Source organism: Serinus canaria, chromosome 7, assembly GCF_022539315.1.
Source record: "Serinus canaria isolate serCan28SL12 chromosome 7, serCan2020, whole genome shotgun sequence".
NCBI classification, from domain to species: domain Eukaryota; kingdom Metazoa; phylum Chordata; class Aves; order Passeriformes; family Fringillidae; genus Serinus; species Serinus canaria.
Genome location: NC_066321.1, coordinates 15,018,480 through 15,034,195, shown reverse-complemented (window position 1 = coordinate 15,034,195; position 15,716 = coordinate 15,018,480). Strand labels below are relative to the sequence as shown.

Genomic DNA, 15,716 nt, shown 5'->3' with positions numbered 1-15,716 from the left:
GAGGCTTTTGAAGGACCCACAGTAAGCAGGGTAGCCCAAGGTTTCTGGAGGAGCCAGATGTCTCCTGGAGGGATGTGATGCTACATTGATGGGGAAGCCTCCAAACTGAGAAGAGATGATCATTCTATGGGGTAACCTCTTCTTCCACAGGAGTCAGGAAAGAGACAGGATTGGGGTGAAATGCAGGAAACTGAGGCATGCAGGGGGAGTTTTAGGAGGGGGTATATGAGGAGCAGTGTCTACCTGCAGTGCTGACCATTACCGGGCACAGTGTGGATGCTGTGTCCTCCATCACAGTGGAGTGATAAAGGACAGCTGCCCACTGCCCGGGAGGGGACCTGGGGGACAATGGAAATGCCAGAGGACCCAAAGGTGCTGTCATCCCTGGTCCACAACACTGCGACCCCATGCTCATGCCATTTTGTGCTCCACAGGCAAAATGGAATCCTTGTCCTACAGTGGGGATTTCTCCAACATTTTCTACCTTTACAACTACACCTATGACTACAGCACAGCCATGCCTGACACTGCTATCCTATCCTCTCCGTGCCGGCCTGAAAGCTCTGTCCTCAACAAGTACCTGGTGGTGGTGATCTACTGCCTCGTCTTCATCCTCAGTGTGGTGGGGAATGGGCTGGTGGTTCTGGTGGTGACCTCCATCCACACCAGCCGCTCCGTCACCGATGTCTACCTGCTCAACCTGGCCGTGGCAGACCTGCTCTTCGCTTTGACCCTGCCGCTTTGGGCTGCCTACCGAGCCCACGAGTGGGTCTTTGGCACTGTGATGTGCAAAGCCATCTCCGTGCTGCAGGAAGCCAACTTCTACAGTGGCATCCTTCTGCTGGCCTGCATTAGTGTGGACCGCTACCTGGCCATTGTCTATGCCACACGGGCTGCCACTGAGAAGAGGCACTGGGTGAAGTTTGTCTGCTTGGGCATCTGGGTCTTCTCCACGCTGCTCTCCCTGCCTGTGCTGCTCTTCCGTGAGGCTTTCCACTCACCCAACAACGGCACCGTGTGCTATGAGCGCATCAGTGGCGAGGACACGGCCAAGTGGCGGGTGGTGCTGCGGATCCTGCCGCAGACGTTCGGCTTCGTCTTGCCCCTCCTGGTGATGCTCTTCTGCTACGGTGTCACCATCCACACCCTCCTGCAGACCAAGAATGCTCAGAAGCAGCGGGCCATGAAGGTCATCTTCGCTGTGGTGCTGGTCTTCCTCATCTGCTGGCTGCCCTACAACATCACACTGGTGAGCGACACCCTCATGAGGACGCGGGCCATTGCCGAGACCTGTGAGAGGAGGAACCGCATCGACACAGCCCTCTCTGTCACGCAGGTCCTGGGCTTTGCCCACAGCTGCATCAACCCTATCATCTACGCCTTCATTGGTCAAAAGTTTCGCAACAGCTTCCTCAAGATCCTGGCGCAGCGTGGGCTGATCAGCAAGGATGCTGTTGCCCGCTACGGCCGTGCCTCCTATGCCTCCACTTCTGGCAATACATCCACCACCCTCTGAGCTCTTCTAGGACCCAGCCCTTGTTGGTACCAGCAGGTCCCAGCAGCCCACACAACTCAGCATCTGCATCCAGCCCCCTGGAATGTGGGTGGTGATGCCATGGGGGTGGGAAGGGCCACCACTGGATGCTGGACCCCTACTGGAAGGGGGCTTGGGTGGAGAGGGGGTAGGACCCCATTGCCAGGGGAGTTATGTCAAGTGTCCACCCTCCCCTCTCTTTGGGACAAAGCCTGTGACCCTGTGGACTCTGTGAGCCTGCTGTGGGGATGGTGTGTTTACCCAGTGACCATCCAGCAATAAAGGAGTTGATGGGTTTGTCACCCATGTTTGTTTCCTCTTTGCCACGGGAAGGGACATGGCAGGACAGGGCCAAAACAATTATGCCTGCTGAGCCTGTCAGTGGGTAACTCTTCCAGGATAGGGTTCGGCATCCTGTGCATCCCCACAGGGGACCCAAGCTCAGGTTTTGCTGCCTACAGCTCCCCAGACACCTCCTGGCACTTCAATGGTCTCTGTGTGGAGTGTATCCCACCTGGCGACAAAGTCATTCCCTTTCCAACCCCAATCTCAACCCCAGCAGAGCAAATCACTGAAAGATCTCTGAGCAGCCCCTCACACTGAGCCAGCCATGTGACCCCTGCTTGAAGGGTACCAGCACCCCAGGCACTCCCACTCCCCCTCAGCCATGGTGTCAGGACATTGTTGTGCAAAGGGCTGGGAACCTGTGCCTTACACAACCGGCATGCTCCCGCCCTGGCTTGGGCAACTGGGGCTGACACTTGACTGGGGTCAAGGAGCTGAAGAGGGGACTGTGACCTTGCTGGGGACTCACCTGCCACTCTGTGTGCCAGGCCTCATGATGCCTGCCCTACACATACACATCTCTCTGATGGAGTCCCATACTGCTCCTCCATTGACCTTGATCCAGATTCCTAGGGGTTCATAACCATGGGGACATCAGCAGATGTCTACTCTCCCCACTGTGCGATGGTGCTGGCAGTGGCTCACCCTGGCTGCAGCTAGGACACCCTTTTTAGGGATGGTTCTGCTGCAGGAGAACCTGAACACCCCCTCACCAGCATTCCCCACCCTGCACCCAACCCCATTGTCAATCTGGCAGTGACCTATGGATGACACAGAAGACACAGGGCTAGCAGAAATTAGTAGTTTTCCTCTTTGTGGACCAGCCGCAAGAAAGACACAAACCCAAAATGCTGGGCAGCAGGACCTGCAGCAGGCCTTGGACATCCCAGTAAGTCCAAGAGAGGGCAGCCAGGGCAGGAGGTGTCCCAGACATGGAGCCAGGGCTGCTGTCCTGCTCATGTGGCCTGCAGGTGCCTTTGCTGGTAGCAAATCAGGCAGCAGCGGCCGTGCTTGCCCATGTCCATGGAGCAGGAGTGGCACACCTTGCCCTGGCACAGCCTGCTGAGAGAGCAGGAGGTGAGAGCCGAGCCCTCCCGGCACTGTCCCAGTGCCAGCCCCCATTCCCTCACAGCCCACCTGCAGCTGTACCGCCGGGAGAGGAGACGGAAATCCTTGTGGCAGCGGGCACACAGCCCTGGGTCGCGGGGCACCGGGCTGGGCACCGGGGTGTCAATGCCCTCTGTCTTCTGCCACAGGGCATCCTTCTCCCTGCGGGAGGGGAGAGGTCAGCACTGGCTTTGCCTGGGCTCTGGTGCCCTCCTCTGGGCAAAGGGGTTTGGGTCCCCTTGCCCTTGCGTGAGTGCCCGGGGCTCTCACCGCAGCAGCTCCAGCAGCCGCTTCTTCATGTCGCGGATGAGCTCCTGCTGCCGTGCCTGCTCGGCGCCGCGCGTGGCCTCCCGCTCCAGGGCCTCCCGTTGCGCCCGCTGCAGCGCCGATGCCCAGCGCTCACCGTCCTGCCGGGCCCTGCCGCGGAGCAGTGGCGACACGGTCCCCCTGTCTCTCAGCTGGTCATCTCTCCGTCCCTCCATGCATGCGGATAAACCTCCCGCCGCTGGTTCCTCCCTCCCTCGCTCCCTCCCTCCTTTCCTCCCTCCCTTCTTTTCTCTGCTGTTGCCCATCCATCCTCAAGCTCTCTCCCCACCCTCACAGCCACTTTGTCATCTGCCACCCATCCGTTTTCCCACTGTTCATCCATCCTTCTCCACATCCATACCCCTGGTGTTGTGCCCACCCACCCATCTACTCATCCCAAATTCATCCCTGTGTCTCTTCATCCACCGTCCCATATCCATCCATTCATACTAAATTGATCCCTCCTTCCCTCCCTAACGCCAATCCACTCCAACTCTCGGCCCGCCTACCCTTCCACCCACCTATCGGTCCCAAACTGACCCCTCCCTCCAGTCCTCGCCCCTCAAATATTTCCCTCCCTCTCCCTGGCAATCCCCAGCTGCTGTTCGGCTGTGTCCAAGCAGGACATCATTGGGGCCCCAGGGGAAACCATGTGGCAGGTGGAGATAGGAGGTCCCACTCTGGAGTGATGGGTGGTGGAAGAAGGGGTCCCTGCCCAACCTGCTGAGCTCCTCCTGCAGCCGTGCCATCTCCTGTCGCTGGGCCTGGAGCTGCTGCCGGCTCTGCCAGGTCTCCTCCTGAGCTGTGGCAGCCAGGCTGGCCAAGTGCTGGGGGAGAGTGGGGGCTCAATCCTGGACCCCAACCCCCCACCCCACCACGGGATCCCCTTGGACTTGCCCATACCATGGCCATGCTTGTGACCGTGCTGAGCTTCCCTTCTGCCTGGGGGGCTCGTGGAGGCTCCTGGGGACCATGGGCGAGCTTCAGTGCCTGCCGCAGCACCTCCTCCACGGCAGCCACCTCATTTGAGGTACCAGCATCCTTCGGCACGTCCATCCGTCCTGCCGCCACCAGCGCTTCCTGGCATTCCTGCAGGCGCGAGGTCAGCGCCGCCGCCTCTGCCAGCACCCTGGCCAGCTGGGTGCCCCGCTCCTCTGCCACTTCTTGCCAGACCCGTGCCTCCTCCTGTGCCCGTGCCAGTGCCCCCGGGTCCCCCGCTGCTACCGCTGCCTCCAGTGCCCGCTGCAGGAAGGTGTTGGTTTCCCGCAGTGCCTCCTCCTGGCGTGCCCACAGCTGGGCCCGCCGGGCACTGCCCTCCTCCTGCCGCCGGTGCCGCAGGTCCGCCCTCTCCAGCCGCGCCGCCAGCGCCTGGGTCACCGCCTCACGCTGACCCAGCTCAGCCCTCAGCTGCGACACCAGTGCCTGCAGTGATTCTTCTGTCCCACCCGGCTGTCTGGGCACCAGTGACAGGGACCCCAGCACGCACCTTGTGCCAGTGGACAGTGAGGACATGCCAGGCTCTCCAGCACCATCAGGCTGGGCTGCTTTGCCAGTCCAATGTGCATCCTCCACTTCCTCTACATCCACACCCTTCATCTCCTTCTCATCCTCCTCCAGCTCTTCATGCTCCTCTTCCAAATCCTCCTCCACGTCCACTTCCACATCCTCCACCTTCACATCCTTTGTATCCTTACTATCATCCTCCTCTACTTTCTCTTCATCCTCCTCTTCCATGTCCTTCTTCACCTCCCCATCCTCTACATCTTCCTCTATATCTTCCATTTCCGCACTTCCTGCCTGCAGGGCAGCTGAAGTGGGTGGGCAGGGATGGGCTGGTGGCCCATGGAGTGCCACAGTGGGATGGCCACTGCCATCGGACCATCCATGTGCCACAGTGCCGATCCTGTCTGTCTGCAGGGCTGTCTTTGCTGGGCTGCTCCTGATCACTGGGCTGGGCCGTACCAGTGGCCTAGAGGGGACACAGGGCTCAGGATTACTAGGTCACCCCCAAGTGAACAGGGCATCACCACCCTCCATTTAGGCTCACTGGGCACTGCAGCCTTTAGGAATGTGGGGGGCAGCAGGGCAGGGGATTAGCGATGTTGGTGCCACCAGCCTGAACACCCACAGAACATGTGGCACCCATCGACCCCAGCATGTATGCTTGTGACAGTCCATGCACACAGCATTCCAGCATTTCTGCATTTCAGCAGAACAGGTGTGAGTGTGCTGGAACTGCTGCATCCATGATGCCCTCCACAAGTGTGCCTGGGGCAAGGGTGTGCAAGCACATACGTGTGTCCCTGTGTGTTAGATGTCACAGTGTCACGGTGTTGCAGCAGGGATATTCTCGGCACAGGATGGCTCTGTGTGTGTGTACACATGCATGTGGCATGTTTGCAGGCACAGGCAGGGTGTGCATGCTGGTGTCAGTGACTGTGCCCTCCTGGGGCCACATATGGAGAGCTGGCTCATCTGGAGTGCCGTGTGGGGTCTAGGGCAGTGGGGAAACACACACATGCTTCTCTGCAATGCTAAGCCCCAGGTGCCTCTGTTGCCCTTGACATTCCCAGTGCTGCCAATGCCCCTGGTGTCCCCAGTGTCCCCAAGCTCACTCAGAGAACATGGGCCAGGCGGTGTCCAGGTCACTCCTGTACAGAGCCAGGTGGAAGGTGACACAGTCCAGCTCATAGAGGCTGCCCAGGATCTCTGCTCGCTGTTTGGGGCTCAGGAAGGGGCTACGGGCGTAGTACCACTCACTGCAACCACAAAACAAGCATCCCTCTATGCCCTGGACAGGTACATGTGCCTGCAGCACCTCTGCTGACTGGGTGCTGCAGGGCACTGCCCACCCTGGCCATGTCCCCCACCAGGGATGAGCACCCCCTCATTGTGCCCTTGCTCTCACCAGAGGCTCTCAGGGTCAAGGAGGCAGAGCTGCAGGGACTCTGCCAGCTGCCGGTGCACCAGGCAGTACCGCAGAAAGGCTCGGCCCCTGCCCACAGGGGTCTTCAGCTGCAGGGGAGAGGGGGCTATCAATCCCTGTCACTCCAGTCTGCCCCCCCACACACCTCCCTCCCAGCCCATGCAGGGAAAGAGGGTCCCCAGGGCTCGGTATGGGGTGCAGTGGAGATCCCAGAGGGGACAAAACCATTTATAGCTCCAGTGGGCGAATGCTTGGTGCCCAAGTGAGTGTGTGCCTGTGCAGAGGTACGTGTGCACCCACAAGCAAGCAAAAGCTCATGTGTGTGCCTAAGTCCCACCAGCCCATGCCCACCTTGTCCAGGGAGGTGACGAAGTGAATGCCTTCATGCTCCTGCCGGCACCGTGCTAGGCCTTGGCACAAGAAGTCCCAATAGTCCTTGCGCTGCCCAAAGAAGCTCCTCTTCTCCTTGAGGTCAAACTGGCAGAGGTACAAGCTTGGTCTTCCTTTCTGGGACATCCCCTGTTCTCCCCAGCCTGTCCCCTGTGGGGCTGGAATCCAGCCAGGTCCCCCAGCAGGGTTGGTCCAGGTGTCCCTCTCTTCACTGGCTCCATACCTCAGTTACCCTTTTTCAGCACATGTAATTACACATGTGGACTAGGGAGAACCTGGTCCAGGTGGCTGGGGATGCCCAGGGCCAGACAATGCTGGGTGGGGTTATTCCAGCCCCTGAATGGTTAACACAGGGTCCCTTCTGCTCTCAGCTGTGCCTAAGGGGAAAGGAGGCAGGGAGCAGCAGAGAAGGAGGAGCAGCAGTACCTGGAGGAGGAACTCTATCTGGGCACAGAGGCTGTGCAGCTCCCGGCTCCCGTCTGTCACCGGCAGGTTCTGCTCCTGGTAGCTGCATTTCAGCTCGGCCACGGTCTCTGCGGGATGGCAGGGCTGGGCTGGCATGGCACCCTCTCCCATCCTACCCCTCTTCCCTCAACTGCCTCACAACAACTGGCCTTGGAGATTTCTCATGGTGGACGAAATCATAGAATCATAGAATCTAAGTGGGAAAAGACCTTCAAGATCAAGTTCAGTCATTAACCCAGCACTTCCAAATCCACCATTAAACCATGCAGCTGAATGCCACATCCCCATGTCTTTTAAATGCCTCCATGGGTGGTGACTCCACTACTTCCGTGGGTAGCCTGTTCCAATGCTTGATAAACATTTCCATGAAGAAATTTTTCCTAATATCCACTCTAAACTTCTCCTGGCACAACTTGATGCCATTTCCTCTTGTCCTAACCCTTGTAACTGGGGAGAAGAGATTGACTCCCTCCTCGCTACAACTTCATTTCAGATAGTTGTAGAGAGTGGTAAGATCCCCCACTGAGCCTCCTTTTCTTCAGAGAGAAAGAGGAACTTGGGATGAAGGAGGGGAGCAGGGGGAGAAGGGGGAACAAGGAGCACAGCCACCTCCTGGGCACTGCTGGTTCCCAGGGGCTGGCTGTGAGGATGGGAGCAGGCAACAGTGGCAGGGTTGGCCTGGGGATTCTCTGGAGCACCCCTGGCAGTGACATCCCCCACTGCCCACGACTTGGGTGCAAGGGATCTGGCATGGCCAGGGTGAGATGTGCCATGCAGGGAACATGCTGGCAGGGGACTGGTTGGCACACTTACTCTGCAGGTCCTTGATGACACGGCTGAGCTCCCCTTCCCCTGCCATGGCTGTTCACAGGGATCTGCAGAGGCAGGGGCAGCGATGAAAGGTTTTAGGCTGGCACTCCCCTGTCATCTCCAAACTCTCTGTACCAGAGAGAGCATCTGCCCCTCCAGCTCTACCCCAGAGCTGCCTGCTGTTATGGTGGGAGAGGGCAGGTTTAGGCACCCCTTACCCTGCCCATGTTCTTCCACTACATAGGGCAGAGCAGATGGCGTGGACAAAGGTGTTCACCCTCTTAAAAAATCCTTCACCCTCTTAGCTGTCCATGTGCCCTGCCCCTGTATGTCCTCAGCCTCTGCTCCCATTCCTTGGGGGGTGCTTGGGGCTGAGCCCACCATGTCCCTATTGTGTCCCTGTCCTTATCCCTGTCCCTGTTTGCCAGGATTCAGGATGTGGGTTTGGAGCAGGGGAAGTACTGCTTTTGCTTCTGCTCTCGCTTCCCTCACTCACATCATGAACAATGCGGGGGCTTCTGGGTGGTTGAGCAAGGGGGCACACCAGCCCTGATATGCAGCCCCCCTAAGCTCAGCTCCCCAGGCAGAACCCTCTGGCACAGCATGTTGCCTGCACAGCTGACATGGGGTTTGGGCGAGCTGCAGGCATGAGGTGAGGGGCCACAGGACACAGTGCAGTGATTTTGGGGTGGGTGGCATCTTGGGGACAGGGTGAGGGAAATAGCCCATGGAGGTGGCAAGTCTGTGACTTGTCACTGTGGCTGGTGGGGAGCAGCACACGTTGGAGGTGGGATGTGTGTCCCAGCAGGGTGCATGTGCACTCACAGGAGTGGGTGCACCGGTGTGCCCAAACCTGCCCAAGCATGTGAGTGCCCTGTGCCCTCTACCACAGCACAGTGAGGGAGCAGGACACTGGTCTGGGACTGCCTGTGCTCCCATTCCAGGGCTCTTGAGAGACCTCGGATGAGCTATCTTGGTATCTGCTCACCCTACCTGTACCTCAGTTTCCCCTGGGAAGAGAAGCCCTTACCTGTGTCCAGGAGCTGTGGGCTGCCCCGAGGTGGTTGCTGAGTGCTGTGGGTGAGCTGGCATGTCCCTGTGCCCACGCTGTGCCTGCCTGCTTCTCCTTTTGTACCTTGGGCAGGAGGAAGTGTGGGAGGTTGGTGGGGCTGCAGAAGCCACAGCCCGCCCAGCCCACATCACATCAGACACTGCAGCTTAGGCCCCAGCTCCCGGCTCCCTTTTTTGGGAGTGCCAGCTCTGGGGAAAGGGTCAGCAAGGCTGGTCCCCCTATGCAGCTTTTGCAGGGGCAGAAGAAGCTCGGTGTCAGACATGGGGGGAACCCTGATGGTCCCCAATAAGAATGGAAATTTAGAATGTTCTGAAGAACCTGCCTGTAGTTTTTGTGGAGGGGGTCCAGGATCCATACTCCTCTAGAAGCAGCCAGCAGCAGACCCTGGCACAGAGGCCACCCCCATGCACAACAGCCCCTGGGCACAGAGACCCCTGCAGGAGCTGCAGCCCCACCCAGCAAGGACCACAACCCTCCCCAATCATCTGGCCTCCACATGGGGGCTATAGCCAGAGCCAGTGTGTAAGCTCTTTCCAGAGCATTCTGGATAAGGCTCCCTCTTGTTAGGGAGCCCCCAGCCCAGCAGTGCATTCACTGTGCCTGGACCCCTGTACTTTGTCAGCCCTGTCCTGTGGGCTCCTTCTCGACTGGGGGCTGAGAAACCCCTGTGGGGGGAATGTCAAAGGTGATGCCAGCCCCTCCCACCAGTCCAGGCAGGAGACCCACTTCCATCCTGCTCCCCACCACCATCTTGGTGGATGGCCACACCAACGCCCATGTCCTATCCTCTGCCTATGCCCCTCCTTGTAGAGCATGCTACCCCTACCTCTGTCACCTGGATGTCTTTGGGGACACCCGTGTCCCCTCGGCCAGGCCTCGCTCAACACCAAAGTGAAAGTAGGAAGTGATGCTGAGTGGGAGCCTGGGCCTCCCAGCACCCTCCTGGCTCCCGGGTGGGTGTTGGCCTGTAGGTGCAGCTGGGGAGCAGAGGGGAGCCAGTGGCAGTACTCAGGGTGACCCCAGCCTCCTCAGCATCCCATTGCCCTGTGCCACCCTGCAGTGTGGGCACTGTGGGCATGGGGCACAGCACCCCATATTGGATAGGGGTTGGGCAGGGTGTTGGGTGGCAGTGGAACAGTAGCATCATTGTGTGTGTGTGGGTGTGTGTGTGTGTGTGTGTGTGTGTGTAGGCGTGTGCAGGCTGGCGTGTGATTGCACGTGTGTGCAGGTGAGCACGGCTATGTGGTTGCGTGTGTGGGTGCAAGCTGTACACATGTGGCTGGTATGTGTAGAGGCTGAGAGGGTACCATGTGTGCCCTTCATTGCACCCACCCATGTGCCCCATGCCAGGCACTGCGAGGGCAAGACCCCAACACCTGCAGGGGGGACGTGCCCCTGCCCGCCGTGCCATTGCAGCAGCCTGGCAGCAGGGTCCCCTCTCCCTGCTCCAGCCAAGGGCCTGGGTGGGGGTGCCAGGGGCTGGGGGGGCAGAGAAGACTCTCACCCATCCTTGGCGTGGGTGCAATTCAATTAACGAGGCCTGGCCCCGGTTCAGCACAGCCAATAAAGCTAATGGCCCCGCACAGGCCTGGCGCTGCCCGCCGGGGTGGGGGGGCGGGGGGGGAGCCGGGGGCCATCTGCTAATTAAATGGGGGTGGGGGACCGTGGAGCCAGCGGTGATGTCACCTCCCTGAGGCTCACTGGCCCCCTCTGCCCTCCAGCCCTCTACCACCCCCAGGGTGTTAGACAGAGCTGTAGGGGACAGCTGTGAAGTGTGGGGGACCACCCAAACTTCCTGCTCCCCCACCCTGATTCTGCTGCTTGTTGGGAGGCTTCCCAAGGCAAATGCAATTAGTGCCCATGCCTGGCATGGGCGCTGCCCACGCTTGGCACCAGCAGCTGCCCCGTGGGAATGGGTCCTTGCCCGGCACCAGCACGGCGTCATGGCAGCATCCAGGGGTGCCGCTGCCTGCTCCTCTTGGCACTACCTCGATGGGTGCTTGGGGGGTGTGTGGTGCCCAGGGGGCTGCACCCTGTTACTCTGTTCCCCTGCCCTGTGCAAGCCCCATGGCGAGGTGGAGGTGGCCGGGTTTGAGCTGTGCTGCAGGGAGAGGTTTCCTCACGGTAATTCTGTCCCCACAGCACGGCACGTCAGTCAGGCAGGCTTTGGGGAGAGATCCCACAGCAAGGGCACAGTGGAGAGTCCCTATTGTATCCTCAGGCTCCCGAGGAGAGGTTTGGTGGGATAAGGAGGACTGGCAGAGGGGGAGGGAAGTCCCCCCCCGCCCGTGTGTAGGCACTGATACTTAGGGCTGGGGGGAGGCAGGCGGTACTGTAAGGAAACTGAGGCAGGGTCGGGGCGAGGGTCGCGGACTGAGCTGCGATCGAACGCCGGTGTGCGACCTCCTGCACCCCCAAAACTGACGGCGCTGGAGTGGGGGACCCTGTTAAGGTCTGGCATCCATCCTAGGAGATGCCGTGCCCGGAGAGCAGGGGGATGAGCGCCGGAGGTGCCAAGCCCCGAGCCCCGTGTGCGGGAGGAGGAGAAGGAGGAGGAGGAGAAGGAGGAGGGGGAGGAGGGGGAGCGTGTCGGAGCTGGCTCCCACCCAAGCACTGCAGGACAGGGGCGGGCACGGTGCTCCCTGCCTGGCTGCCAGCGCGCAGGCGACGCTGGGGAACCGGCGGGGGGGACAGGGCCCGGTGGGACCGCAGCCCCCCAGCACATCATTGTCGCACGGCCCCGTGCCCAGGGCTGGGCACTTCGGGGGCACTGCCCGGGCACCGGAGCTTGTTGCGGCCGGCGCACGTCTGGGTTCTGCCGCTCGTCCGAGCGTGCCCTGGGCAGGGGTCGGCCCCTGCGCCCTTCCCCCTCCGGCTGAGCCCCTGGCAGGGGCACCATGACCCGGCTGAGCTGGTGCTTTGCCACCTTGGTCGGCTGGGGGAAGTCCTTGGTGTCCTGCCTCCTGCCCCTCCGCGCCCGCCGCCGCCGGGAGGTAAGCGGGCATAGCCGGGCACGGCGTTAGGGTTAGGGGCTGCGGGGGACACGGAGCTGGGGGGGCTCCGGGGTGCGGGGAGTGGGGGTATGGGCTGCCGCTGGCCCTGCCTGCTCCGGGCAGCTGGGGGTTAAACCCTGCATATGCATGCCAGGGTGCAGGGCATGTCCTTTGTCCCTCCTTTTGCCCCCCCCCAACAGCGTCTCACTGTGACCCTCTCTTCCCACACCCGAGGACCTCTGCAGTGCCGGACTGGAGAGGATCTGCTGTACAGCCTTTCATTCTAAGGGATCTGCTGGGATCCCTGTGTCCTTACAGAGACCGTAGAGGCAGGGGGTGTCCCTGCGTCCTTATAGAACCCACAAAGAGAACACTGTGCCCTGCATGAGGGGACCCCAGTGCCCATAAAACACCCCCAAGTGAAATCCCTGTGCCCACAAAGTGGTTAGTGTCGGGGATCCCTGTACCTGTAAACACCTGGCACTGGGAAGCACCATGCCCACAAAGTACTCAGTCGATGTGGGCTCCCTGTGCTCAACGTGCAAGACCCCTGTGGGGTCACTCTCTGTAGGGCCCCTCTGGGCCCGTCAGCACCTGCCATGTGTGGGATCCATGTGCCAAAGGATTGCCCCACAGGGGATCCCCCTGCCCATGCAGCACCTGCTCTGGGGACTCATTCTGCTCTGCCACCCAGGCTGCGCAAACTGAGGCGGGGAGGGGGAGGAAGCTGATGAAGGGTGCTGGACTCCCTCTGCGCCACCCTCACTTCGTTCCTCAGTCTTTGGGAAGCTGCCCCATGCCTGGCAGGATGGCATGGGACACTTCAGCTGCACCATGCCAGAAAAGCAGGTGCCAAAGCCACTGCCAGGCAGCGCCTGAAGGAGTCACTGCAGGCTGGTGACAGTCCAGTATATGCCAGGACAGGGACACAGCCTGGAGGAAGGAGAGGCCACTGACTGCTTGGGGACCCTAGAGCGCGCCGGGGACGCAGGACCATGAACTGATGGGAGTAGAACTGGGGGGTGGTCAGGGCTGTGGGTGGGTGGGTGGGTGGGTGGCATTGGTGAGACGTGGGTTGGTGGTTGTGCAGTCCTATGTCCACCACTTTGTCCGTATGTTTCTGATGTGGCTGTGAGGACATGGACTCATGGGGGGTTGTAGCACACGTGTACCTGTGCATGTGTGTTCATGGGCATGCAAGTGGGGCTGAGGTGGGAGTGAACTGCAGCTCACATGTGTGTGGGTGCACAGGAGGTCTCAATGGAGCTGCCATGGGATGTGTGTCCCCTAACACATGCGTGTATGCTGGGGGCAGTAGCAGCAGGGCTCTCTGTCTGTGTGAGCTGTTACAGAGGGGTGTCTTGGTCCTTTCTGTGCCGACAGGTACCACACACATGGGACCCACCCACCATGTGTGACATGGGCTGTGTGTGTGGTGTACATGAGTGTGTCCTGGCATGTACACAGGGGGGACATGTGTGATGTGTGCATGTGAGAGCACACATCACACATGAGCAGTGTGCAGACACTCTGCTGGAAGTGGGTGTGGGGGCCTTGGTGACCCTAGGACACAAAGGAGTCCTGCCAAGGCTGGCCCTGCACTGGGAGTACATGCCTACACCAGTAGAACTGGTGCGGGAGTCCCTGTGCTAAGTATGTGTCCACCTGCTGAGAAAATGAGCCTAAAATGATGGCAATGGGCTGTGTCCCTGCGGCCACCCTGTCCCTGTCGCATGACCCTTGTCCCTGCCCTTCTGAGGAGCCTGGAATTGTCACGGCAGTGAATGAGAGGAGGTGATTTATGAAGGGGTGTGGACACTTCTCTCCACCGGGGCTTTCATTTGTGAGCAGTAACGAGGTTGATTAATAAGGGCTGTAATGATGGGGAGGGGTGTGTGAGGGGGGTGGGCAGGGATGGCTCTTTGGTGCTGTGAGCAGGATCAGTCCCCACAGCCTCCCTCTGCCCCTGGATCTGGTTGGCATGGAGAGGTGGGAAGTGTTGTCCTCCATCCCAGCTGGCACATCCTCACAGGGGTACCACTACCCTGGGCCGGGTGAGCACAACATAGTGGTGGGGTGGAGGGCGATGGGACAAGTATATTTTGGGGAGGGGATGCTGCACTTTGGGAGGAGCCAGATGCAAACCCAGTCTCTGGGAAGGGCAGCTTGCCCCCATCCCACCCTGCCCTTCCTTTCTGGGCTGGCGAATTTATGCAGAGCATAGATGGGAAACCGAGGCATGTGGAGGGGGGCATTACAGTGCCCACGTCCTCTCCATGCCCAGGTTTCCATGCCAGCCGTGGCTCGTCCTGTCGATGTGTCCTTCCCCCTGGCACGTCCCGCACCCTGACTCACACCCTCATGGTCACGGCCAGCTGAGCACAAGTTTCCAGGCTGGAGCCGGAGTCAGCATTGGTGGAGAGAGGGGGAACCGTGTGTCGCACGGCCAAGCCCCCCAAGAGGGGCTGGAGCACCCCCCTGCCAAATCCATTCCCGTCAGGGCCGCAGGCTGCCAAGCCGCTCTCCGTCCCGCCTGGAGGTTGTCCCCCCTCGCTGAGGCCCCCCAGCTCCGCGCATGGATGTCCGCTGATCCCTCCCCGTCTCCCATCCCGGGACCACCCAGGGAACTCGGCTGGGGATGGGGGGGGTGCATCCTGCCGCAGGACCCGCCGGAGGCCGGAGGAGGGATGAGGGTGACGTGCGTGGCGGGTGTCCCCCGGTCAGCGGAGGAAATGGATCCCAAATGTGTGTGAGTGGAGAAGAGGGGGCCTGGGACACGCACGGCCCCACTCCGGGCCCCCACAGTCCCGCAGCCCCTCTACTGGCGGTGTGAGGGTGTCCCAGACGCCTCCGGGCCGACTCGATTGGGGCGCTGCGGGGTCGGGGGGCTTTGCCGCTCCCCTCCTCCCCCGGCCGGAGGGGCGGCGAGGGGCCGGGGTGGGGCGGGCGGGCGGGCGGAGCGAGGGGCCGGGGGGCTCGGCCGGCCGGGGACGCGCCGCGGGCAGCATGACCGGGCTGTGCCTCTCCTGCCTGCTCTGGGTACGACCCGCACCGGGGGGAGTAGCACGGCAGCGCCGCGGGGTCCCGGGGTCGCGGAGCGGGGCTGGTCCCGGGAGCGGGCGGTGGATGGGACTGGATGCGAGGGGAGAGGGACGGAGCGGGGGCGTTTGCACCGGGACGGGCTGCCTGGGAGGAGGGGAAACTGGCGGGGCTGGACCAGCACCAGGACCGGCTCTGGGGGCACCGGGACAGAGCGGAGACCGCTAGGGACGGCCGGACATCGGCGTGGGGCTGGGGGGACCGGAGCGGGAGCGGGGCCGGGAGACTGCCGGGGACTGTGGCGAGCAGAACGGGACCCAGCCCGAGAGAGAAGTGGCGGTGGGCATTGGACTGGGGGGTACACGAAAAGGGGGGACAGGGATGGGATGCAGGACATACTGGGCTGTAGAAGGATCTGTGTGTGGAAGGGTTGTGGGCTTGAGGAGGGTGGGAGGCTGATCGCCCACGATGCCCAAGCCTGCATCACTGACTGGGGGCTCCACCATTCCCTGGGGCAGAGGATCTGCTACTCCACTGAAGGGCAGGGAGGAAAACTGGGGGGATCCAGTTAGTTATGGGAGTTTGGGACTCTGCATTCTCCCCAGTCACTAAGCTGGGTCCTGGGGCCCAGTGGGTTGCAAAACTCGGAGTGGACCCGAGCCTAGAAGACCAGGTGTCCCTGTGCCCACCACCCACCCTGGCTTTGCAGCCTCAGGGAAACTGGGTGTC

At 61.1% G+C, this 15,716-nt stretch overlaps 3 protein-coding genes across 8 annotated transcripts in view; 2 read left to right on the top strand and 1 right to left on the bottom strand.

The window, feature by feature from the left end:
• AAMP (angio associated migratory cell protein) overlaps positions 1-1,715 on the top strand; it is a 28,861-nt gene extending 27,146 nt beyond the window's left edge. The window contains exon 2 of one of the 2 annotated variants that reach the window (XM_009087882.4): positions 435-1,715. In XM_009087882.4, coding sequence (XP_009086130.1) covers positions 440-1,516 — 1,077 coding nt within the window. In that variant the 5' untranslated portion in view covers positions 435-439 and the 3' untranslated portion in view covers positions 1,517-1,715. The remainder of the gene's footprint in view (positions 1-434) is intronic. The other variant, XM_050977125.1, reaches the window with a different exon arrangement.
• A 952-nt stretch (positions 1,716-2,667) lies between these two features.
• Positions 2,668-9,864, bottom strand: RUFY4 (RUN and FYVE domain containing 4). 2 transcript variants are annotated; one of them, XM_050976845.1, is made up of 12 exons: positions 9,782-9,864; positions 8,914-9,018; positions 7,887-7,948; positions 7,035-7,141; positions 6,570-6,695; positions 6,201-6,307; positions 5,908-6,051; positions 4,196-5,261; positions 4,013-4,119; positions 3,257-3,403; positions 3,017-3,148; positions 2,668-2,938 (listed from the first exon to the last, which is right to left on the bottom strand). In XM_050976845.1, the coding sequence occupies exons 3-12, from the start codon at positions 7,930-7,932 to the stop codon at positions 2,836-2,838; spliced, it is 2,085 nt and encodes a 694-aa protein (XP_050832802.1). In that variant the 5' UTR covers positions 7,933-7,948; positions 8,914-9,018; positions 9,782-9,864; the 3' UTR covers positions 2,668-2,835. The 2 variants fall into 2 exon arrangements, with proteins under 2 accessions (XP_050832802.1, XP_050832801.1); XM_050976844.1 differs by having other exon boundaries at positions 2,668-3,148.
• Positions 9,865-11,746: 1,882 nt separating this feature from the next.
• Positions 11,747-15,716, top strand: part of TNS1 (tensin 1) — a 68,999-nt gene continuing 65,029 nt past the window's right edge. For 2 of the 4 annotated variants that reach the window (XM_050976622.1, XM_050976631.1), the window contains exon 1: positions 14,920-14,987. In XM_050976622.1, the coding sequence (XP_050832579.1) occupies positions 14,955-14,987 (33 nt within the window). In that variant the 5' untranslated portion in view covers positions 14,920-14,954. Of the gene's footprint in view, positions 11,949-14,561; positions 14,698-14,919; positions 14,988-15,716 lie in introns of those variants that run through there. The other 2 variants (XM_050976621.1, XM_050976619.1) reach the window with 2 other exon arrangements.

Bases quoted from the DNA above. Each gene is read 5' to 3' on its own strand.
- RUFY4 (XM_050976844.1), bottom strand. From the start codon at position 7,932: ATGGCAGGGGAAGGGGAGCTCAGCCGTGTCATCAAGGACCTGCAGA. The intron at 6,696-7,034 runs GTACTGCTGCTC...TACCTCTGCCAG, and splicing joins AGATAGAGTTCCTCCTCCAG to TTTGACCTCAAGGAGAAGAG. The intron at 3,404-4,012 runs GTTGGGCAGGGA...GCTCCGCGGCAG, and splicing joins CTGCAGGAGGAGCTCAGCAG to GGCCCGGCAGGACGGTGAGC.